The following is a 22,331-nucleotide window of genomic DNA, read 5'->3' as shown; positions in this document are numbered from 1 at the left end:
TGGTTCCATTCCATTCCTTCGGGCTAAAGAAAGAAGCTAACATACGTAAAGAGAAAAGCCAAACAAGCCATCATCGCACATAGCAAGGTAATGCCTCTTCTACTCTGAGGCCCATCAGTTATACCTCCTCTCATTTTCACGTAACGAAATTATTTCCTTGGTCGAGGTGGTAATTGCAAGATCAGATATTGGGTACTGAATTACTGCATTTCAAAGGCTTAAGCTGTGATGATTCAACATCAGCTGACCTGAAATAATTGAGGGAAAATAAAAAGAAAAAAATTAAGGTAGAACTAGAAACCACCCAACCAAGAAGATAACAATATTAACCAACAAAAAAAATATGTTATCAATGCAGGGAAGGAAGGGATTCTCGAACACTGATCGAAATTTGTTCAGTGTATACATTCCATAAGTCCCTTGTCCCAATAAGATATGTATTGCATTATTCTTACACTAATTTTCTCCTTCTTCAGATCTCTTTATTTGCTTCTTTGTTCTATCGCAAAGGCTTGTCTGCAACCTCCTCGATACCAAATCCTCCTCCGCTGTAACTCTATATTATTGACATTAAAAAATTGATCATAAATTCAACATACAAAAGAAAATACCGCCCCGAACAATAACTGTAGATCAATGTAATTTTGATATATAATTATATAATTAGTACACATATATCTTGATACTTTATAACCCAACAAAACAGTTGCGGCAATGCCGCAACGGAGGTTACTAGTTTTATATAAGGGACAAAAAATTGTTAGTTTATGTTTTATTATTAAATTGTATTTTAATTGATTAAATCAATATATGAGGATATTAATTATAAAATAATTGATTTTAGATAAGAATAATTATATTTAAATTTGAATGAAAAAATATTTAAGTTATGCATTTACGATGGTTATATAAATATTTCTCAAGAAAAAAAGAGAGAGAGACACACTTGTCCCTCTTTGGTAGGGGTGTCAATGGGTACGGTAAGGATCGGGTGGAAGTATTTTCATACTCGTATCCGTCACAAATTATCCTTATCCGTATCCTACCCTTACCCGTTACAAATTGTCTTACCCCTACTGTTGTACGTAGTTGTAGGATAACGAAACGGTAGCGGGTAAATAACGGTTAATACTTGTATAATAATTATTTTTATTATTTATTAAATAAAACACTAAGACACATTTATTTGTGAGAAATTTTATATAATGCCATTCTTTGAAAATCTATCAAACAAAATACCCCTCTTCTGAAATTATTAACAAAATGTCCTTGTGGGCCCCAATATTTCTCTCCCTTCCCCTTCCTCCTCTTTCCTCCCTGTTACTTTCTCCCCCTTTTTTCCTTTCTCCTCCCTCCCTATCCGTGGAAGTATTAATATGTATCCGTGAAGTATAGATTTGAATCATAGATTTTGAGCCGGTATGATTACCCACAATGCGCCAAGAGTATTCATGTGTTCTTTAAAATATATATTACCAAAAAGTTTTCGCTTTGTAAATTTGTGGAACATCATGTTGACCATGATTCAAATTAAGTGAAACCAAACTTGTTAACTCGTCTTCCAATGGAGAAGCAAGCGATAGTGCTCTACAAATTCTTATATATCTTTTATAGATGCCAAGCGAAGTTGCTTCACAGTGAAATCCAAGTTCATGTTACAGCATGAGAATGCAATCTACTCGTTAATTTTCAGTCAATAGAAACTTCGCAAAGGTGGTATACAATCAATCCAGAATGAGGTTGCATGCATTTGCCGAATGTTATTGTAGAGGGGTTCTGAAACACGAGGTTGTTAGGATGTTCTTTAGATAGCAAATACTTTTTTTATTGGTGAAAGAAAAACTTCAAGAGGAGGGTAAATCATTTGAACACTTATTCTAAATAGCTTGTATGTGTATAATTTGTTTAGTTAGATGTGACATACATTATTTTGCCTATTCCACAATCATGTTTTTGTTTTCTTCTCAAAAATATATCTTTGACACATGCACATGTATACTGTTACTAATTTGTTTGGTACAACAAGTTATACAGGAGAGCAACCAATCATCGAAGATGGACTTAATTATGGATCTATGGGCAAAGAGGCAGCACATGAAGATCTTACGGATCGCCTTGCCTTGCCAAGCTATTTACTTATTTATGCAGTGAATTTCTAGTGAGCTTTGGAATATTTTAGTTCCTCCTTGGAGAACCAATAAGCGGCTTTTACACATTCGATTTGAGGAACTCCACTTCATCCCAATTGTGACCTCAAGACCCAGCCAAAATGAAACGTTGTTCATAGTGTGGTTTGCAATTAATAAAGAAATGGCACATTATTTAGAGTCCAAGAGAAGTTGGACGATGCACCCTTAGTCATGATTTCATACTCTCGGATGGATAATAATGTTTTGCAAATTTTTTTTTTTTTTTTGAAACACTGATAGAAGCTATCAGTTTTGAGATGTTTTTCAAATTTCATATGCAATTTTTAATACAGATTAAGAAAAATATGCCTCTAGAAAGCTAAATCATTTGTCTCTATTTTGAAAGCTCAAGCGAGTATAATTACACTGTAGTTTGTGCCCTTATATGTGAATTACAAAAAAGGTACCTTATTGGTTGGAAAAATAATTAAGGAAGTCAAAATAGATTTTTTTTCATCGTTTTTCTTGTTTTGGAAGAGCGAACTGGAGGGAGTAACTAGAAGGAAGGAGGGAGGGAGAAAGGAAGAAACTATTGGGGTCCACAAGGGTATTTTGTTAATAATTTTAGAGGAGGGGTATTTTGTTTGATGGGTTTTCAAAGAAGGGCATTATATAAAATTTCCCTTTATTTGTCGCATATATAATCACATTACTAATATGAAAATTAATTCCGACTAGATTTTTTTTTTTTTTATCAAAACACAAATATCTCTGTTCTTTAATAAAAAAAATCAGGCATGTAAATAAAAGCAAGATGGTCAATTATTCAAGTGCTTTAATGGTGAATTATGTTTAACACAGTTACATAAATGATCAATTGTTCAAGTTATAAAATTTAATAAATTTTATTTTCCAAAATCAAGAATAGTTGCCAGTTGGACTCTTGAAGATGGATAATAATTCAATGCTCATTAAGATATATAATATATATAATTTTTTTATATAATTACCCGATCGGGTAACGGGTACGAATAAGCTTTACCCGTACCTGTCACACTCCGGGACAACCCGCCACGTATTTCTACGTAAGGCGTATGCACATCACATACATTATCAATAAAAATATAAATAAAGCCACATTTATTTCAAAATCAAACGAGTTAAACAAACGATCATGGCGGACATGGCTAGTAACACAAGCACTGCCATGCCTGCTCAATGTATCATTTATTGAATCATGGAAAAACAAAACTAAACAACATGTGGCAATTTATCAATCATAAGTCTTCCCGCTCAGCCTCACTCTTGTCTTTGCTCGAATCCTTCCTCTTCATTACCTGGAACCCACATAAAAGTGGAACGGGTGAGAGATCGAACCTTCTCTCAGTGCGGGATTTAGTTCCAGCCCGGAGATTTGTAAAATCATTCTTTTACTAAACTACTTTAATCATTCAACAATAATAAAAATATATCCTACTATGTAATTCTATCATGAATGAAACCTTTATAAATTCAAAGACCATCATACTAATCCAATATGCATATTTGACAATCATAATGCAACTATACTATCCTTATGCAATCATGCTCACAAATGCACCATTCATCATAACATAAAACAATTTACACTTTCATTTAATAACTAATAGCTCACTGACCATCACTTTGCTTGTGATGTGTTAATTCACTGACCACCACTTTGCTTGTGATGCGTTAATTCACTGACCACCCATCAATTGTGGATGCGTTATCTTGCACTTTTACCCTGCTAGCAGTTATCACTGACCATCACTTTGTTTGTGATGCGTTAATTCACTGACCATCCATCAACCGTGGATGCGTTATCTTATCTTAATTCACTGACCATCACTTTGTTTGTGATGCGTTAATTCATTGACCATCCATCAACCGTGGATGCGTTATCTTATCTTAATTCACTGACCATCACTTTGTTTGCAATGCGTTAGTTCACTGACCATCCATCAACCGTGGATGCGTTATTTATCATTCATTCACTGACCATCCATCACCCGTGGATGCGTTACCTCATAATTAATCACTCAACATCAATTCATATTTACTTCATGATATGCAACAATCCCAAGGTATCTACTATGTTCATTAACCGTATGCAAATCTTTGGTTAACAAGATAATACCCTATCCATTTATGATTTCCAATGATGCCTAATCCAAAATATTTACGGAAGGTTCGATTCACAACATGCAATCAATTCACACGTATGCATCATGAAATAAAATATTAAGGAAATAAGTATTTTACAAAAAGTCCAGGAAACCCGCACCTGTTTGCACTAGTGGAAAAACAGGAATCAGGATCGGCTTATCTGGATCGGGTGTACTAACCAACCGATACTAATACTTACCTGAATCGGTTCTATCACTAAAACCGATACTAAAAGCTAATGAAAGCACAGCACATGCACTATCAGCATCGGTTCTAATATTAAAACCGATGCTGATACTATCAGCATCGGTTCTAAGTTTAGAACCGATTCTGATTATAAAGTATCAGCATCGGTTCTAAACTTAGAACCGATGCTGATAGTATCAGCATCGGTTTTAATATTAGAACCGATTCTGATTGTAAAGTATCAGCATCGGTTCTAAGCTTAGAACCGATGCTGATACTATCAGCATCGGTTTTAAGCTTAGAACCGATGCTGATAGTTCATATTTAGCTTTATCCCGAAGTCTGATTCTTCACAGAATCATTTTTCTTTCTTCTTCCTCCATTGCTTGGCGCAGCAGCTATCTTACTGGGCATTGATCAGCTATCTCACTCTTCGTTCTCAGGTTCATTAATTGATTAATCATCTCTTTTCTCAAGTTTGATGTTAGATCTAGCACAATTTAGGTTCTAATTCGGCCCATTTTATAAACCCTAATCTATCTTTTAGGTTTTAATACATTTTTATATTTTAAGCTTTTCTTTATATGTGAAGATGAGCAAATTCATGATATATATGAATTTTTGATATAACTATATTTGCACATGCATGCTATATTTGAGCTTTTGATATATACCAATATATACCCTAGCATGCATCATATATATGTTATATAGTATTTGGCTAATATGTTATGGGTTGCATAGAGGCCTCCCGTGCTACGGCTCAATATTTGAGTTTTCAAAATACTCACGGTCGATCCGAACCGTTTATCTTGTTATCCGTATTAATATGTGTTTGGAGACCAAATTTGACATTTTTTGGAAATTGTTTACTATTTTTTATGGTCCAGATTTGTATGAAAAACAACGATTTTCAATAAATCTAAAAAAATAGTTAAAAATTTCCAAAAAATGTAAAATTTGGTCTCCAAACACATATTAATACGGAGAACAAGATAAACGGTTCGGATCGACCGTGAGTATTTTGAAAACTCAAATATTGAGCCGTAGCACGGGAGGCCTCTATGCAACCCATATATAGCATCGTAGTTAAGTCCATGTTATATATATATACATCTCTTATTTAGGTTCCGATGGTTTAATTTTGTAGTTTGGCTATTATTGAGAGATTTGGTGCAGCGATCTTCATCTCACTCGGTACGGCATCTAAAAAAATTGTAAGTACCACATAAAACTCATGTTTAATTAGTTTTGTGCATAAATGTGTATTTCGATAGCTAGACTAAATAGATTTGTAGTAAGTATGTAGCTAGAGTATTGTCTTGAGAGCCAAACCCGCATGATTAATGCCTTTAAGTCATGATACCCGTTCAAAATTAATCCATTAGGGATTAATTTTGAATAGTCCCCGTTTTGGGACTGCTCTTTGAATACTTTGTCTCAATTAGGATGTGACCACTTGTTAGTCGTGTTTTAGTATTTAAGAAAATTTCGGCAGCATTTCTCCTTATTAGTTCCCCGAATACTCGGAGAACTAAGGGGAAATGCTGCCGAAATTTTCTTAAATACTAAAACACGACTACCAAGTGGTCACTACTGAGACGAAGTATTCAAAGAGTGGGATAGGATGGTAACCAGGCCCCATGTAAGCCTTACTGTGAATATAATTTAGTACCCCAAGCTTGTTCTAAATTAATTGTGTTCTACTATAATTGCAGATGGACCGCAGTTGGATGTACGAAGCATCACGTCTATCGGATGAATATACGACAGGTGTCGAGGAATTTATCAGAGTTGCTATGGAAGATATGGCGAATAAGGGGAGTACAATGATGTCGTGTCCTTGTCGTGATTGTAACAATGGTCAAAAATTTTCCAACTCGAACCAAGTGAGGAGCCATTTAATCCGTCGTGGATTCAAGCAAGGATATAAGTGTTGGATATGGCATGGTGAGAGTTTTCCAACCGACATAGGTACTGGTACTGAGCATCAGGAATACCATACCGTTGGGGATGAGGGGAATGACTTACGGGGATTGGAAACCGACGTAGGTACTCGTACTGAGCAACAGGAGTATCACACCGAAGAAAATGATGATATAGTGGTAGATAAATGTGATAATTTTGATCAAATGTTACGTGATATAGAAGAGGATTTTGATAATGATAAGCAGTATTGTTTGTTTGAGAATTTGTACGAAGATTCTAATAAGGAATTGTATCCTGGTTGTTCTAAATTTTCAAAATTGAAAGGTGTATTAAAATTGTATAACCTTAAAGCATCTAACGGTTGGAGTGATAGAAGTTTTACTGAGCTATTACAAACTTTAAAAGAAATGCTTCCGGAAGGAAACGAGATACCACCCAATATTTACGAAGCGAAGAAAATATTGTGCCCAGTTGATTTGGGAGTTCAAAGAATACACGCGTGCCCAAATGATTGTATATTATATCGAAATGAGTATGAAGACCTTCACGAGTGTCCAAAATGTGGTGCATCACGTTACAAACCAAAGCAGATTGCCAGTGATAAAAGTGATGATTGTAAACCGAATAAAGGACCTCCTGCAAAAGCATTGTGGTACCTCCCCGTAAAACCGAGATTCAAACGTTTGTTCTCAAATGCTAAAGATGCAAAATTACTGCGTTGGCATGCCGAAAACCGGAAGAAAGACGGGAAATTACGGCACCCCGCTGATTCTCCCCAGTGGAGGAATATTGACAGAGAGTTTTCTGAATTCGGACGTGACCCTAGAAATCTAAAGCTTGGGCTGAGTGCAGATGGAATAAATCCGCACAGTAGCATGAGCAGCAAGCATAGCAGTTGGCCGGTTTTAAGGTAATTGGTTTGGTTTTATTTGTTGATTTAATTTGAATTGGTTTGAAGTTGGTTTGGATTTATTTGAACTTGGAACGATAAAGTTACAAGTTAAGGATGGTTTTCTTTGTGAGGATTAGGGACTTGTTTGTAATTTTTGGGGATTTATGGTGAAACTGTTGAAATTGTTAGAAACTGTTGAAATCTTTGTGAGGATTAGAAATTGTTAGAAATTGCAAATATAGAATGATACTTGTTATATTGTTAACCTATTTGCAAATTCAGATATGGAAAGCAATAGTCAGACAGCCTCGGCTAAGAAACGAGGAAGATGGCCTAATGCAATCAAGGAGAAGTTTAACGAGAAAGGGAAAGAGCTGGAACTTGACAAGTTTCACAGGCCGGTTGTTACTACGGATACAACGTCTTTTCCAACGGAATTCGGTATATTGGTGAGAATGAATATTCCTATAAGTTTCGTATTGTGGAAAGATGTTCCAGAAGAGAACAAGCTGAAAATATGGGAAACACTGAAGGTAAATAACATAGTACTAAGTTCACAAGCTTTCATTTGATATTAACTAACTCTAAATTTTGATTTCTATTTGTTTGGCAGCTGAGATGGGGTATAAAAGAGGAAGAAAAAGTGAGGAACTATTATTATCAGAAGATGGCTACTTATCACCGGAGGTGGCGAACCGAGATGACTAAAGTGTGGCGCGCAGGTGAGACTCCCGATTTTGCCAAGCAAAATATGGAAGAAAAAGACTGGGAGGTATTTGTCAAGTATCGAGAGACGGAGGAGTTTGAGGTATGTTTATTTCTGCAGATCACCTACCTTATCTCTAAGTAAGAATTCAAATACTCTTATAATTAAGGCCTACAATGATTGTCTTGACATATTAATTGTAGACTGCTAGCAAAATTGGAAAGGAGAATCAGGCCAAAAACGAGTATCCGCATTTCTTAGGATCTAGAGGTTACATGAGCGAGGGTTTTCGGAGTAGGCTTACAGATGCTATGCAGACGATTGCAGACGAGAAAACATCTAGTGATCCGTCTTCCCAAGGCTCAACAAGTGCATTGAAACCAGAAGAGGTCCTTGATATGTCGATTGAGCATAGGCACGTCACCTGGAGACTAGGAAGACAAAAGCTCGATAAGGAGACCAAGGAACGCTTTTATCCAGAAACATACGTACCGGTCATCGAGAAGATTGTAAGAATTTTAGATATTGTCATTCATTGAAAACTCTACTTTACTTTATTAGTTTATTGTAAGAATTTTAGATATTGTCATTCATTGAAACCTCTACGTTAATTTATTAGTTTATAACATGTTGTCATTCCAGGAAGAACAAGAGGCGGCTCTGAAAAAAGGCTTGTTGGCCGTCGAACGATACGACGATGTTCTCGGAAAATCTCTGCCAAATCCGGAACATCCTGGGAGGGTGAGAGGAGTGGGAGGTTTGGTACCTATCAGGAAAACATACGAGAAGAGCTCAATAAGGAGGAGACGCGCTCCCTCGAGTTCCGAAGCAAAAATGAGGGAAGAACTGAGGGAAGAAATGGAGGACAAAGTAAGAGAAATAGAGGTGAGACTAGAAGCAAAAATGAGGGAAGAAATGAAGTCTCAACTTGCACTTTTGGTTCAGCAGTCAATGGGCCAACAAGTTCAGACGTTTACCCCAACAGTCCTTCAGAGCAGCAGCCAGTCAGTCAAACCAATTGCAGATCTTTCCGGGTATACTGAGGTAATGCAAATTCAAATTCAATAATATTCAAATTTCACCATTTATTTTCCATTACATGTTGTACTGTTCATACGTTTTAGTTTATTCGAGTAAATACATATATCTGAACAGGAGGCAGAAATAAGCTGCAAACTCCAGGCAGCTGTCAATGGGAACACTGTTACAGTAGCCGTGGGGACAATTCATGTTCTAGTTGCACCCGGTGGAACAATTCACGGCAGACCGATGCCGCTCGACCATGCAAGAGTGATAGTGGATGGTATTTTCGATGCGGACTTCATAAATCACCCATTACCTGTACCAAATGGCGAGCAGGAAACCCTAAAGGATGCCCTCGGCAGTTTCACTGCATGGCCGATGTCCATGATAGCGATAGGTTCAGCTGAGGTATATTATTATTACAAGTTCTTATACTTCCGAATTAGTATCTATGTGATAGAGTTGTAGATGATTTTGGATTTTACTTCAATTTATTATGAAATTTTGCAGGAACCACGCAAAGAAATGATTATTCCTGGAGGTCCGAAAGTAACGAGTCACTACAAGGCATTTGATGGTATCAATTTTGACAAGCTGGGACAGACATTCAAGCATATTCGTGATTGGTTTTCGGAGCTAGATGGCAGCCCAATCGAAATCGATTCCCCAGCTGATCTTTTATGTTCAGCTGACTCCATATGCGTCTATGCAGATGATTATGCGGCCTTGCTTACTCCACGGGAGTGGCTCACTGTACCAGTTGTTCAGATCTGGATGCTGTGAGTTAATATTTGTAATAATTGCAGATGTTTAGTACTTGTAATTCAAATTTCACAAAATTGAGATCACCTTTGTGTCTTTATTTTGTAGGTATTGGCACAAATACCTCAAGGAGGAATATCCCGATGAGCAGGTTGGTTTCATGGACCCCAGTCAAACGAATGCCACCCTGTTGAATGATGACCGAGGACGTGTTCTTCAATACATAGGGAAAGCACTCCGAGAAAATCAGGACAAGAGATTAATCTTCATACCATACCATCAGATGTTAGTGTTACATATATATATATTCTAATTTTATTATATTTCTTTCAATTCATATAAATTGAATAATATGACATGCTACAAACCTAACATGCAGAAATCATTGGATATTGGTCGTGCTTATGCCAAGAGAACGTGCATTGTACGTGTACGATTCCGATAAGAAAGGTAAAAGAATGCTGATGATCAGTGCTGCTATTCGAGGAGTAAGTGTCTTTCCTAAATTTTACATTTTTTAAGAATACTAATGATTTTATTATTATATTATCATTTCAAAAATGTATCGTAAGTACTGATTGTTCAATGTTTTCATATTTCAACAGCGTCTTCATAAAGGAAATGGGTGCTTCTTTAACAGTTCATAACGATTGCAAGGTAAAAATTCATATTGCGATATAATTATAATGAATATACATATAAGCCATTTGTATGCTCGTAATACAAACATTTTTTTTTTGAAACTTGTTATGTAGTGCCCACAACAACCAGCCGGCTGGGAATGTGCATATTATACCATGTTGCTCATGCAAGACATAATAAACCACTGTCTCAATGTTTTTCCGCAATTGAAGGTATATATGCATTTATAAATTTTTCAAAAATAAGAATTGTTGCTTCAAATATAATAAAATACACAATTTAATTGTATATATATGCTCTTCACAAATTCTAAAAATGCAGGATATTCCCGCTAAATATACGTTACAACGCTTGGCCGACTTTCGCCAAATGTGGGCCAAAGCCTTGCTGAAAGAAATTAAGACGAGAGGAAGTTAGGAACATGAATTTTTTGTAATAAGTTAGGATGTGTATGATATATAATTAATTTATGATGTGTTTTATTGATAATTAATTTAGGATGTGTTTTATTGAAAATTAATTTAGAATGTGTTTTATTGATAATTTAGGATTTGTGATAATTTCAAATTTCGGCCAGCTAAATAAATATGGAAGCTGGCCATTTAATAAAAAATATTTTTTAAAAATTTAATTGAGTATCAGCATCGGTTCTTACTTAAGAACCGATGCTGATAGTGATTTTCTTAATTAAAATACAAATCAGTATCGGTTTTTCAGTCAGAACCGATGCTGATACTCTATTTTCTGAATTTAAAAAATATAATTTGAAATATACATCTGTATCGGTTGTACAGTAGAACCGATGCTGATAGTTTTTCCTGAATTTTAAAAATTCTATTTACAAAATCTATCTGCATCGGTTGTTAATTAGAACCGATGTAGATTAGTACCTATCGGCATCGGTTGTTAATTAGAACCGATGCAGATTAGTACCTATCTGCATCGGTTGTTAATTAGAACCGATGCAGATTGGTACCTATCTGCATCGGTTGTAACAACCGATACAGATTTGTTTGGTATCTGTGTCGCCCTCATCAGGATCGGTTGTGAACCGATACTGATATCTGTATATAACCGATACTGATTCTATTTTTTCCAATGGTGTTGCGTAGTAAATTCTTGACTGTTAACCACGTCTCTTAGTCCCTCGTAAGTTGAACCTAAGAATTAAATATACCTCTATTTAATAAAGGTCACGCATTCTTATTTTCTAAAGTTCTCTATTTATCATTATAATCACACATTATTAGTTCTAACTTTCTAAACCGTGGCTAGTCTAAACCTCTGATATTATATGTGCTATTAAATAATTACAAGAAATAAAGAAAGCAAATCAAGCAAATTTGAAACTTTATATCACAGATGGTTTTGATTCACATGATTTATATTTATTTATTTATTTTGATATTATAGATTTGAAAATAATTAGTATCTATTATATAACTACTAATTAAGAGAATAATTTAAATGAGTACTTAAAATCACAGAAGTATATCTTTACTCCATTACATAAATAATTTAAGAATTTCTCATTAAGAAAGGAATGAATTTTATAACCGAATCATTTTTATCAATTTTAACAACTAACAATAGATGAAAAAAACAAAATCAAATCCATGTGGAGTACAGAAGCATCATGCCATGCATGGTTATTCAATTAATATAGCTAAGTAATGTGTCATTATAAAACTAATAATTTTTAATTAAACAAAGGAGAAAAGGAATTAAAGAAATAGATGACTCGGTTATTGTACATCATTTTCTTCGAAAATTTAGAACATCTAGGTTTCATGAATACAATTTAATACCAAGACCTTATCGTTAAGAAAAATGAGATTAATTATAAAGTGTATTACTTGAAATTTGCAGTTTAGGAAGGGTACGCGCAGCAGTCACTATTGTGGACGGTTCTCGATGGTTGAGACTCCGATCGGAATGAATCCAGTGCTCACGGTTCCATATCGCCGAGCACTACAACTCTCATGTTGAACGCTTCTCCAAAATACGGACGTACGGGCAGTGGTTCTCTTCGGAAGTTGGCTACCCAGTTTGGGTCCAGCAGGGGTTTAGATCCGAAATGGGGGAAAGGGTGCTGTGGCGGCTAGGGTTTGAGAAGAGGTTTATATAGAGGTGAGGCTAAGGTTTGCCTCCAACTTCTGGTTGGGTTGGACTGGGCCTTTATAGGCCATTATCAAATTTAATATGTCAATTTGGACTAAGAACAAAAATCTGTTTCTGTTGTTTTAATTTTCATCTTCAAAGATTGACAAAACTGGAATTATGGATTTGGAATATGAAATTATTTTTCACATAAGAGTCGTAGAATTTTCTGTTATGGTTCTAATGCGACTGTTTTCACCTTAATCGGATTTTCCAATGAGGAGAAAAGATAGAAATGGTCAACGAAGGTCTGCAGTCTCCGAACAGAAACGTCTACTGACTTTATAATTTTATAGAGAATCCTACATTCGGAATTTAGGGTAGTCTTATACACGAAAGTTGTAGATCATTGTTCTCTTTTCAGCTATTAAATTTCATTTAAATCTGAATTAATATGAATGATCTGTGATTAGGATACTAACGGTTGTTCATCTGAAAATTACAACAAAAGCTAAATTCGGAAGGTTATCAAAAGATATAGCTCAAACGAAGTTTTTAAATAAGATTTTGATTTGTATTTATTTCATAATTATTTGAAGTCAACTAAGAAGACGTTTGTTTCAGAAATTAGATGGGCAATTATTTTAATTTTTACGAGATTTTCTACAATATTTTCTATAAGGATAATTATGCATGTCATTCTAACTCAAGACATGTATAAATATTTAATTTGTTTCTCGATTGGGCTTAATCTGTTTTTTTTTTTTTTTAATGGTATCAAATATCATACCTAGAAATAACGTGGTGTTACGGTACCCTTACCCATTTTGATAACGGAAAAAAACCTTTACCCGTACCCGTACCCAATAAGTTTATGAAAAAAAATCTTATCCATATCCGTCTTATTGAATACGGTACAGGTCGGATAAACGGATAAAAGGGTGCCATTGACACCCCTACTCTTTGGACAGATTCTCGCAACTTGGTGAATTTGGTCCGAGGTTACATGAGCTCCGAATGATCTGATAGTCTGGATCTAAACTAAAATTTTGAGTTTGTGATATGAATTGCCTCCGTAAAGGGATCCCAGGTACCTGACTCAACAAAATTGAAACAGACGTCCTAGATTTAATATCAGCCGATGCCTGTTCTGGATGATGGATGAGCAGTATTATTTGTGCTTTGAGAATCGTGCCAAGTTTAAAATTTCAATCTTGGGCCGTCCAATTTTATTGTACCTCAGTCAGGTAACCTGAGGGGATGTGAATTCCTTCGTAAACGGGACACCTCTTTCTGAGTGCGTATCCTCTGAGATATCTCAACTTTTGCGTGACCTATGTGTCCTGTGCCTATTTGGGGGTGATGTAGGAGGTCAGTATTATGTGTGATTGGAGATTCGTGTAGAACGTATTTAAACGATTGAGATTTTCCATAAAGTCACGTAAAGTTTGAGATATCTCAGAGGATACGAATTCCCTCTTCTTCCTACCATCAGAGCACTCTGTTACCTCCTACCTCTTCGGTCTTCACTGCAAAATCGGCTATTCGCCTCCAGTGCTCCTCCAGTATCTATAACAACAGCGTCATCAGGGGCGAGTACAGTACTTCACAAGTGCGACTTGCCTACCCTGGAATTTTTTTTTCTTTTTTGGACCGGGCTTTTATTATGGGCTTTCCTACCCAGTTTCTAAATCTTGCCTACCCAGCCCAAAACTCAAACCTACGCGAAGGAAAAGAAGAAGAAAGAAATTCTGTACGCGCCTCTCCTGCGCGAAGGAAAAGAAGAAGGAAAGAATCCGCTCAGCCGCACGGTGCGCGTCTCTCGCGCCTCAGCCGCTCTCTCCTGCGCCTCAGTACTGCTCTCTCCTGCGCCTCAGTCGCTTAGCGCCTCAGCCGCTCTCTCCTGCTCCTCAGTCGCTCAGAGCCTCAGCCGATCTCTCCTGCGCCTCAGTACTGCTATTCGGTAAATCCCCTTTCTATTCTTTTCTTCTTGATGTGATTGGTCAATTTTATAATCCAATTGGTTGCAAAGGTTGCCCTTTTATAGGCAATATTGCTCAGAAAGAAATTCTGACCTTAAAAATCAAGAGCTTGGTCAATTAATTTGCTTGAAAATTTGAGTTTAGTCCATTGTGTAATTGTTTAATTTGAAAGCAGGAATCCACTGGTAAGTCCTTGTCTGGGCAGTATTTGTTTCACTGCAAAGTATCAATTAATTAATTACTTTGGTTGTATGTATAGCATCATATATTATATATCGATTATTTTTAACAGAAAAGACACAAGTTGCATCCAATAAACATATAATTAATCAGAAGCTAATCAAGATATACATCAAGATCACAAGTACCAGGGGGGTTTTAGGGGAAAAGGGTGTCGAAGATCTGGTTTTCGGTTTTCTTCACTAGAGTACGTAGGAGTTTTAAATTGTGTACATTGATTTGCTTATTCTTGGTTTGAAAATGAATTTTTGTGTAGATTTAATTCACAGATAGCATCACTGCAAGTCAATCTAGGTATACCCTTGGAAGAGCCAGAATAAATCCATAGGTACAGTTCAATTTCTTTATGCTATCTGGAACAAAAGAAACTTTTGTAGTTGCCTATTTGGTACAGTATTGATTCTTCATGGCATACTTCAGCAATGGCCAATTGTTTAAACTTAAAAAGTTTGAACTGATTACGTTGGCCCCTTGTTTTGTGGAACCCCTGACTGGTGTCATCAAGCCCCTTGACTTGATTTTGTAGCATTAATATATTTCTTGTTTTTTGATATGTAAAAGAATATTTGTTATAAACTTTTGACTTAATTGAAACCTTTGATGTTCATTTATGTTAATTTTTTTTTTACAACTATTTATATAGTTATGCTTGCCTACCCTTGATTGAATTCCTAGCCTCGCCACTGAGCATCATCCATTCAGCGCTCATCCCAGAAGCCAACAATGGCGTTTAGACGGAAACTACCCGCTCGCTTCTCTCCTCTCCCTCGCTCTCAGTCTCCCTCTCCCAATCCAACTTCTCCCCACAAAACCCCAACCCGGGCAAAAAGCCCCAATCCTAACGCCACTACCCTCAAATCCCCTCTTTCCACTTCATCTCTCGCCACCTTAATCCATGCCTCAATCCGAAACCGTCAAATTGCCCAAGCTCAGTCATTTGTTCTTCGTATGATTCGTCGTAGTGGTGCCTCAAGGTCAGAAATTGTTAATTATTTGATCTCTAATGGTAATGATTTGACTACTGGTTATGCGTTCGACCTCCTGATCCGCACTTACATTCAAGCAAGGAAGATTCGGGAAGCAATTGAGGTGTTCCGGTTGCTAAAATTGAAGAACATGAGGGTTTCGGTTAATGCAGGCAATAGTCTTCTTTCTGGATTGGTAAGGCTTGGGTGGTTTGGATTGGTTAGAGAGGTTTATAGAGGGATTGTTGAATTGAGGGTAAATTTGAATGTTTATAGTTTAAATATAATGGTCAATGCATTTTGCAGGGAGGGGAAATTGCATGAAGTGAATGGTTTTTTGGTGGACATGGAGATAAAAGGTATTTTACCAGATAATGTCACATATAATACTTTAGTGGATGCGTATTGTCGCAATCTTGAAATGGAAAAAGGACTAGAGTTGTTGGAATTGATGAGACAAAAGGGCTTGAGACCTGATTTGGGTGCCTATAATTCGATTTTGAATGGATTTTGTAGAACCAAGGAAATTGATAGAGCTGAAAAACTGTTCGAGGAAATGCTCGAGCTGAGATTGGCGCCGAGTACGTCAACATTTAACATTCTGATGAGTCTTTATTGTAGTATTGGAGACTCTGACAAGGCGATAAAAATGTTTCAAGAAATCTTTCGATACGGTCTTGTACCTGATATGGTTACCTTCAGTAATTTAATAAATTTCTTTGCCCACAATGGTGACATGAAACAAGCATTGGTCTACTTTAAGGAAATGAAAAGATTTAGAGTAGTGCCAGATGTTGTTATTTATACCATGATTATCCGCGGCTTATGTAAAGTTGGTGCAGTTAACAAAGCAATTGAAATGCGTGAAGAGATGGTGATGTGTGGCATTCCACCGGATATAGTCACGTATAACACAATTTTGAATGGACTGTGCAAAAGAAGGATGCTAACCGATGCACGCCAGCTGTTTGATGAAATGATTGAGAGAGATGTTTCACCAGATTTTTGCTCTTTCGCCACTCTAATTCATGGATATTGCAAGGGAGGTCAAGTTGATGAAGCTTTTAATCTATTTGATAAAATGTCGCAGATGTATATCAAACCAGATATTGTGACATACAATACATTAATAGATGGTTTATGTAGAGAAGGAGACTTGGTAAAAGCTAGTGATTTGTGGGAACATATGACCACACGTGGTGTTTCACCAACTCACTTCACGTATGGTATTCTAATAAATAGCTATTGTGAAAAGGGTCAAATAGAAGAGGCATTGGTGTATTTTAATGAGATGGTACAGAAAGGAATTTCTCCAAATATTGTAATATTTAATTTACTTGTCAAGGGGTACTGTCGATCTGGTAACACCCAAAAGGCCGAGGAGTTCTTGGAAAATATGCGCAAGGAAAATGTTACTCCTGATTGTGTAACATACAACACAGTAATACATGGATATGTTAAGCAAGAGAGAATTAGTGAGGCGCTTGATTTAGCAAAGAAAATGGAGTCGGTTGGAGTACAACCTGATATTGTTACCTACAATTTATTAATAAAAGGATTCTGTGAACATGGAAGAATGGTGGATGCAGATTGGGTTTTGAAGAAGATGGTTGCAAGGGGTATTCGACCCGATAAGGCTACATACAAGGCCCTGATGGATGGATATGCAACTAATGGGAATTTGAAAGAGGCACTTAAGCTGCATGAAGAAATGCTTCAAAGAGGGTTGGTGCCCGACGACAAATTTTAACATGGATTTCACTTGAGTACCTGTATTAATCCCCTGGTGCTGGTGCTGGTCCCGGTATGCCTTGTCCATATGGTACAGTCTCTGAAATAAAATTTTATTTCATAATTGATAGACAGACGGTAGCATGTTTTTGTCTTATATTTTTTTTTCTTTATTTTATACATATTACTCGTACAATGTTTTCATAATTGATATACAGGCAGTACCTTTCTTCCTTTATTTATATTCTGTTATTTTATCTTACAACTTATATATTATTCAATTGATTTTTAAGATTTTTATAACAAATATAAGTTTATTAGAGTTTGGTGGGACTGTTAATTAGAGACCTGTGGAAAATTTGGCATTAGTAATTGCTCTCTTCCTTAATTATTGCGTAGCAAGAATAATGGTATTATTTCCCAAGAATATCAAATTTTTAGGTTTCCCGGAAATCCAATGTTTTATTTATTGCATTATCATGGCGGAAGAAATTTCAACCATCAGCTAGAGGTCCATTTATTAGCTAAAGTTATGACTATTATGTTCTAACTGATGGATTGGATTATCAGGAATTAAGATGTGATTGTAACAAAAAATGGAATGACATTCATTTTATTTTCTAACAAAATATGAATTTGATTAAACAGGGATGATAAGTGAGCCAAGATATGGGCATTTAAGGGATTAATACAGATAAATTAAATTATTTCTTTTGGATCAATATGACTTTGATAAGTGAGGCTTGTTTTTGTATTAATAGTTGTAACATTAGTACTAATCATGATGACTTTGATAACAGTAGTAAGTAATAATAATGATAATGATAACTTAAAAGCAACAAAATAAAAATGTTACAAGCCTTGACCAAATTATAGGCTAGCTCTTTATTATGCTTTAGGCCTGCTAAATGAGCCGGGCCGGCTCGTGGGCTTTTGAGCTGGACTCTTGAATGAGTCAATTGTTTTGACAGTTTGCTAATGTCATAATTTGTGTATAACTAGTATAACTGTACTGATATCATCAATTGGGAACTTAAGATGTGAACTTAATTTGTCTCCCCTTCGAATCAGACCAATCCGTACCATTCCGATTCTATCTTTCTTCTATGTCTATGCGGCAGCTAATTTTTACCAGCAATATTCCATACCAGTCTATGACCGTACCAGCACCAGCCCGTATCAGTTCGGTACCAGTTTTTGCTTTTTACCAGTTCTGATTCCCATTCTCCTGCTGTGTCTGATCTCAACAATGCAATTCATTGACCCATTAATTATTAAACCTCTTAACTCAATACAGAAAAGAGCCCTCTGCCCCTAACTTGGTCATATTAGTCTCTTTACAAATCCATCCAACAACTTCTATCTGTAAGTGATATTCTTTCTAATTTTTACATATTACTTTTCTCAATCTATCTGATTTATATATAATTTAGCCTCTTAGTGCCGAGGCAAATTTATCGTGCTACTAAGCCTTAATCAAATTGCTTAGTAGGACTGTACCAAGTTAACATTACTGTTAGCCTAATTATGTATTTTCCCAGAATTCTATATTTCTTATATGTACTGTTATTCAAAGTTATTGATCTTTTGATTTTGTCTTTATAGGAAAAGAAGCTCTCAAAAGACAATGTGAGGGATTTGTCGGATGACATACAGGTAACTTACCTGATACAAATGCACTGCTGTTAGCCTTGACCGGTATCTTATCTGGTGCTGGCCCGGATAAGCATAACCATAAAAATTTCAGAAACAAATTTTTTCATGCCATTCAATTGTAAATATCAGAAATATGCCTGAGTGAAATTCAAGCAAATTGAGTGCATTACATTATTTCTACATTTCTCTCTAGGATGAAATGTAGATGATGTTTTTCTCTTCTAAAATATTTCTATATGATATTGCAGAAACTGACTGATCTGTACGTAAAGAAAGTAGCTCTTCAAAGAGAAAAAGAAAAGGTAGGACCTAACACTTAGCCTTGTATCAGTACTGATGTAATGGAACCAAAAGATCATCGAAACTCTGAAAACCCAACTATCTTTTGATCACATCTGCTGGGAATGTTTACTGTTTGCTGATATAATATATTATATGGGTCAAATCAATAGGTGGCAAGAGCTCAAAGCTATGAGGAAAATGGAGCAGCATGCTTGAATGTTCTTACTGATGAAAAATACTTCCGGTCTGATTTTTAGCTGTGAGGAAATCTCTCGGATTGATTCGATTACAGGTACGTCATCATGGTTCTGTAAAAGGGTAATTAAATTGTTGACTTCTAATTTTAGCTGATGATCCCCGACTTTCTGTGACTTAGGTTTTATTGGTAGCAAAGTGAAATTTTGTTTCTGACTTGGGTTTTTTCATATACTCGTAACAACAGGTCTCAACAACAGTCACTGTGAATGAAGCTATAACGGGCTTGAAGTCTTCTTTTAGTTTCAAAATCCCTGATCATAAGTCTGGCAAGGTCACTACATTTTATTTATTCTTTTTGAGCTTCCTAAAAGAACATACCTGTTATATTTGAGATTTTTGTGGTATCTTCTTGGGAAAAGATAAAACGTTCATTCTAAGCCATGCTTCCTGAAAGTAGCCTTTTTGCTGTATTTTTGCTTTCAAAATTCAAAGAGACCGATTACCTGTTAATTAAACTAGATTGAAACATTTTGGGTACTTACAAAAATATGGCAGGCACAAAGGTGCATTTTTTTATTTGTCCAAGTTTTTTTAATTGCTGCTATCGCTTAATATGGTATCTCCTGAATCTACTGTTTAGTAAATATAAACACAGTAAATGTTGCTTTTGACAGCTTAATTTGCAATACCTCAATGAGAAAATTGCATTGAACTGTGGAATTGGCATGACAACAACATCATTGATTGATTGTGCAGTTTCTCTGCATCCCTTGTTTTGCAAGTCATCTAAACATATGTCTCCTTCGTCATTGTTGGGAATATTTTCAGAGTAGAACTAGGGTGCTCTCAAGCTCACCAAAGTGTTTGGTGAGCTGGACTCTAAAACCCATCAAATCGATTTCAAATAATAAATCCGAACCGTTGAAACCCGCTTACCTTACGTGTAATGCGTCTACATGTGAAATTTTTAAACATTCGAATTAGTTTAGTATAAAGTCACTTGGTCAAAATTAGAAGGTTAATAAATTAATTTTAGTGCATTCATTTTTTGAATGTTTTTTGACCGCTTGACTTTATACTAAATTAATTCGAATGTTTAAAAATTTCACATGTAGACACATCACACGTAAGGTAGGCGGGTTTCAACGGTTCGGATTTGTCATTTGAAATCGATTTGATGGGTTTTAGAGTCAAGCTCACCAAACACCTTGGTGAGCTTGAGAGCACCCTAGTTCTACTCATATTTTCATGTTTGACTCATATGAAAAATTTGACTCAATTAAATTGGCTGTATTTTTAGGATTCTTGCAAATAGACTGTCAGCTGCTCGGTCAAAAGAAAGGAAGATAAAGTACACAAGTGAGTTGGAGAGGAAGGTGCTAACCCTTCAGACCGAGGCTACCACTCTCTCTGCATAAATATATTACAATTAATTGAGTTTGAACCGAGTTTTGGGTTTGAGCCGAGCCTAAAGAGTCCAATGGACCGAGCCAAGTTCGGGCCCAGTCTAAAGAGTCTAATGGACCGAGCCGAGTCGGGCTTTACTCTTCAAAGTTGAGTCGAGCCGAGTCACGTTTTAATGAAAGAATGAATGGGACGGGCTGAGTTTTGAGCGAGTTACCGCTCATTAGCAGGCCTATTATGCTTCCTCATATTGTATTTTTCAGAGGCATGTGTTCCAGTTAGAATTAAGATAATAGGCATTGTAACTTGCCACCTTGCGCAATCTTTTTCTCTGTGCACAGATGTTATCTTCCCGATTGCGAATTAGCATCTCTTGGGATATAGCATCTTGCACAGTTCAATGGATATCAAATCAAATTTATAATAATCAGTTTAAGCTGTTTGTTTTGCATATAGATTTGTGCAAATGAATTTTAATATTCGTGTATATCAAATGCGCACAACTTTTGACGCGGGCCCAACTTTATTTTAACATGACAATTTTTTTTAGTTTGGAAAAACACATGTAACGAAAATTGGAAGCTCTTCATAAGCGACATTTTCATATCAGATAGTCATTATAAACTCCCAATAATATCCTTTAATATGTTTTCCATATATTTCATATGTCCGATATTAAATGGCCGATAAAATTCTTCTTTTTAGCTTCAAAACCAACAAAATTTTTTATGCTTAAAGACCAAATGAGCATTTTCACCAAAAAAAAAAAAATGAAGACAACTCAAAATCCATAGCCAATTATATACATGTAAAAAAATTACATATCTCATCCATTAAAATTATTTTCATAATCAAATAAACTATCAGTCTATTATGCAAGATCAGAAATCTAAATATTATATCCATATTGGTATTCGGAAATTAAAACAGATACATATATAGTTTTTACCACTATCTGCTCCGTATTTGATCTGTTTTCACTTTTCACCCTTGAGAATTATATTCTTATAATTATTTTTTCAAATTGTTCGTACGAACATGACGAGAGAAGCCGTTGAATATTAAATATATTTAATCATTTAAAAGAAAGATATATGTTTTTTTTGGACTCTAAAAAAAGGATATATTTGTTAAATATCTTATAGGAATTGTTTCTATGACTTTTCTTTGGTGTTTCTTACGATTTATAAATTATAAGAAACAGAAAGACTGTCATTTTGGTTACCTTTATTTTGATTGTATGGGTGGAATAATGTGTTCTGCAAAAATAATAATTTTGACCCTATATTTACCAATAGTTCGGTCCGGTCCTATTAA

At 35.7% G+C, this 22,331-nt stretch overlaps 3 protein-coding genes across 3 annotated transcripts in view; all 3 read left to right on the top strand.

Annotated features, from left to right (window-relative positions):
* The window catches only part of LOC144568070 (uncharacterized), a 15,779-nt gene extending 673 nt beyond the window's left edge, over window positions 1–15,106 (top strand). Inside the window, exons 2-7 of the mRNA XM_078318300.1 lie at window positions 477–550; window positions 7,937–8,032; window positions 8,233–8,538; window positions 8,672–9,073; window positions 9,185–9,332; window positions 15,048–15,106. Coding sequence (XP_078174426.1) covers window positions 477–550; window positions 7,937–8,032; window positions 8,233–8,538; window positions 8,672–9,073; window positions 9,185–9,332; window positions 15,048–15,106 — 1,085 coding nt within the window. The remainder of the gene's footprint in view (window positions 1–476; window positions 551–7,936; window positions 8,033–8,232; window positions 8,539–8,671; window positions 9,074–9,184; window positions 9,333–15,047) is intronic.
* LOC144568479 (Tetratricopeptide repeat (TPR)-like superfamily protein) lies at window positions 14,258–17,739 on the top strand. Its single transcript, XM_078318842.1, has 3 exons — window positions 14,258–14,519; window positions 15,048–15,106; window positions 15,422–17,739. The coding sequence occupies exon 3, from the start codon at window positions 15,502–15,504 to the stop codon at window positions 17,491–17,493; it is 1,992 nt and encodes a 663-aa protein (XP_078174968.1). The 5' UTR covers window positions 14,258–14,519; window positions 15,048–15,106; window positions 15,422–15,501; the 3' UTR covers window positions 17,494–17,739.
* On the top strand, window positions 17,531–21,465 carry LOC144568480 (mitochondrial outer membrane protein porin 6-like). Its single transcript, XM_078318843.1, has 6 exons — window positions 17,531–17,565; window positions 19,080–19,130; window positions 19,379–19,432; window positions 19,855–19,941; window positions 20,285–20,387; window positions 20,911–21,465. Coding segments are annotated over exons 1-6 (300 nt in total). The 5' UTR covers window positions 17,531–17,562; the 3' UTR covers window positions 20,913–21,465.
* The last annotated feature ends 866 nt before the right edge of the window (window positions 21,466–22,331 follow it).

Source organism: Carex rostrata, chromosome 17, assembly GCF_964058835.1.
Source record: "Carex rostrata chromosome 17, lpCarRost1.2, whole genome shotgun sequence".
NCBI classification, from domain to species: domain Eukaryota; kingdom Viridiplantae; phylum Streptophyta; class Magnoliopsida; order Poales; family Cyperaceae; genus Carex; species Carex rostrata.
This window is presented reverse-complemented; position numbering and strand designations above follow the sequence as displayed.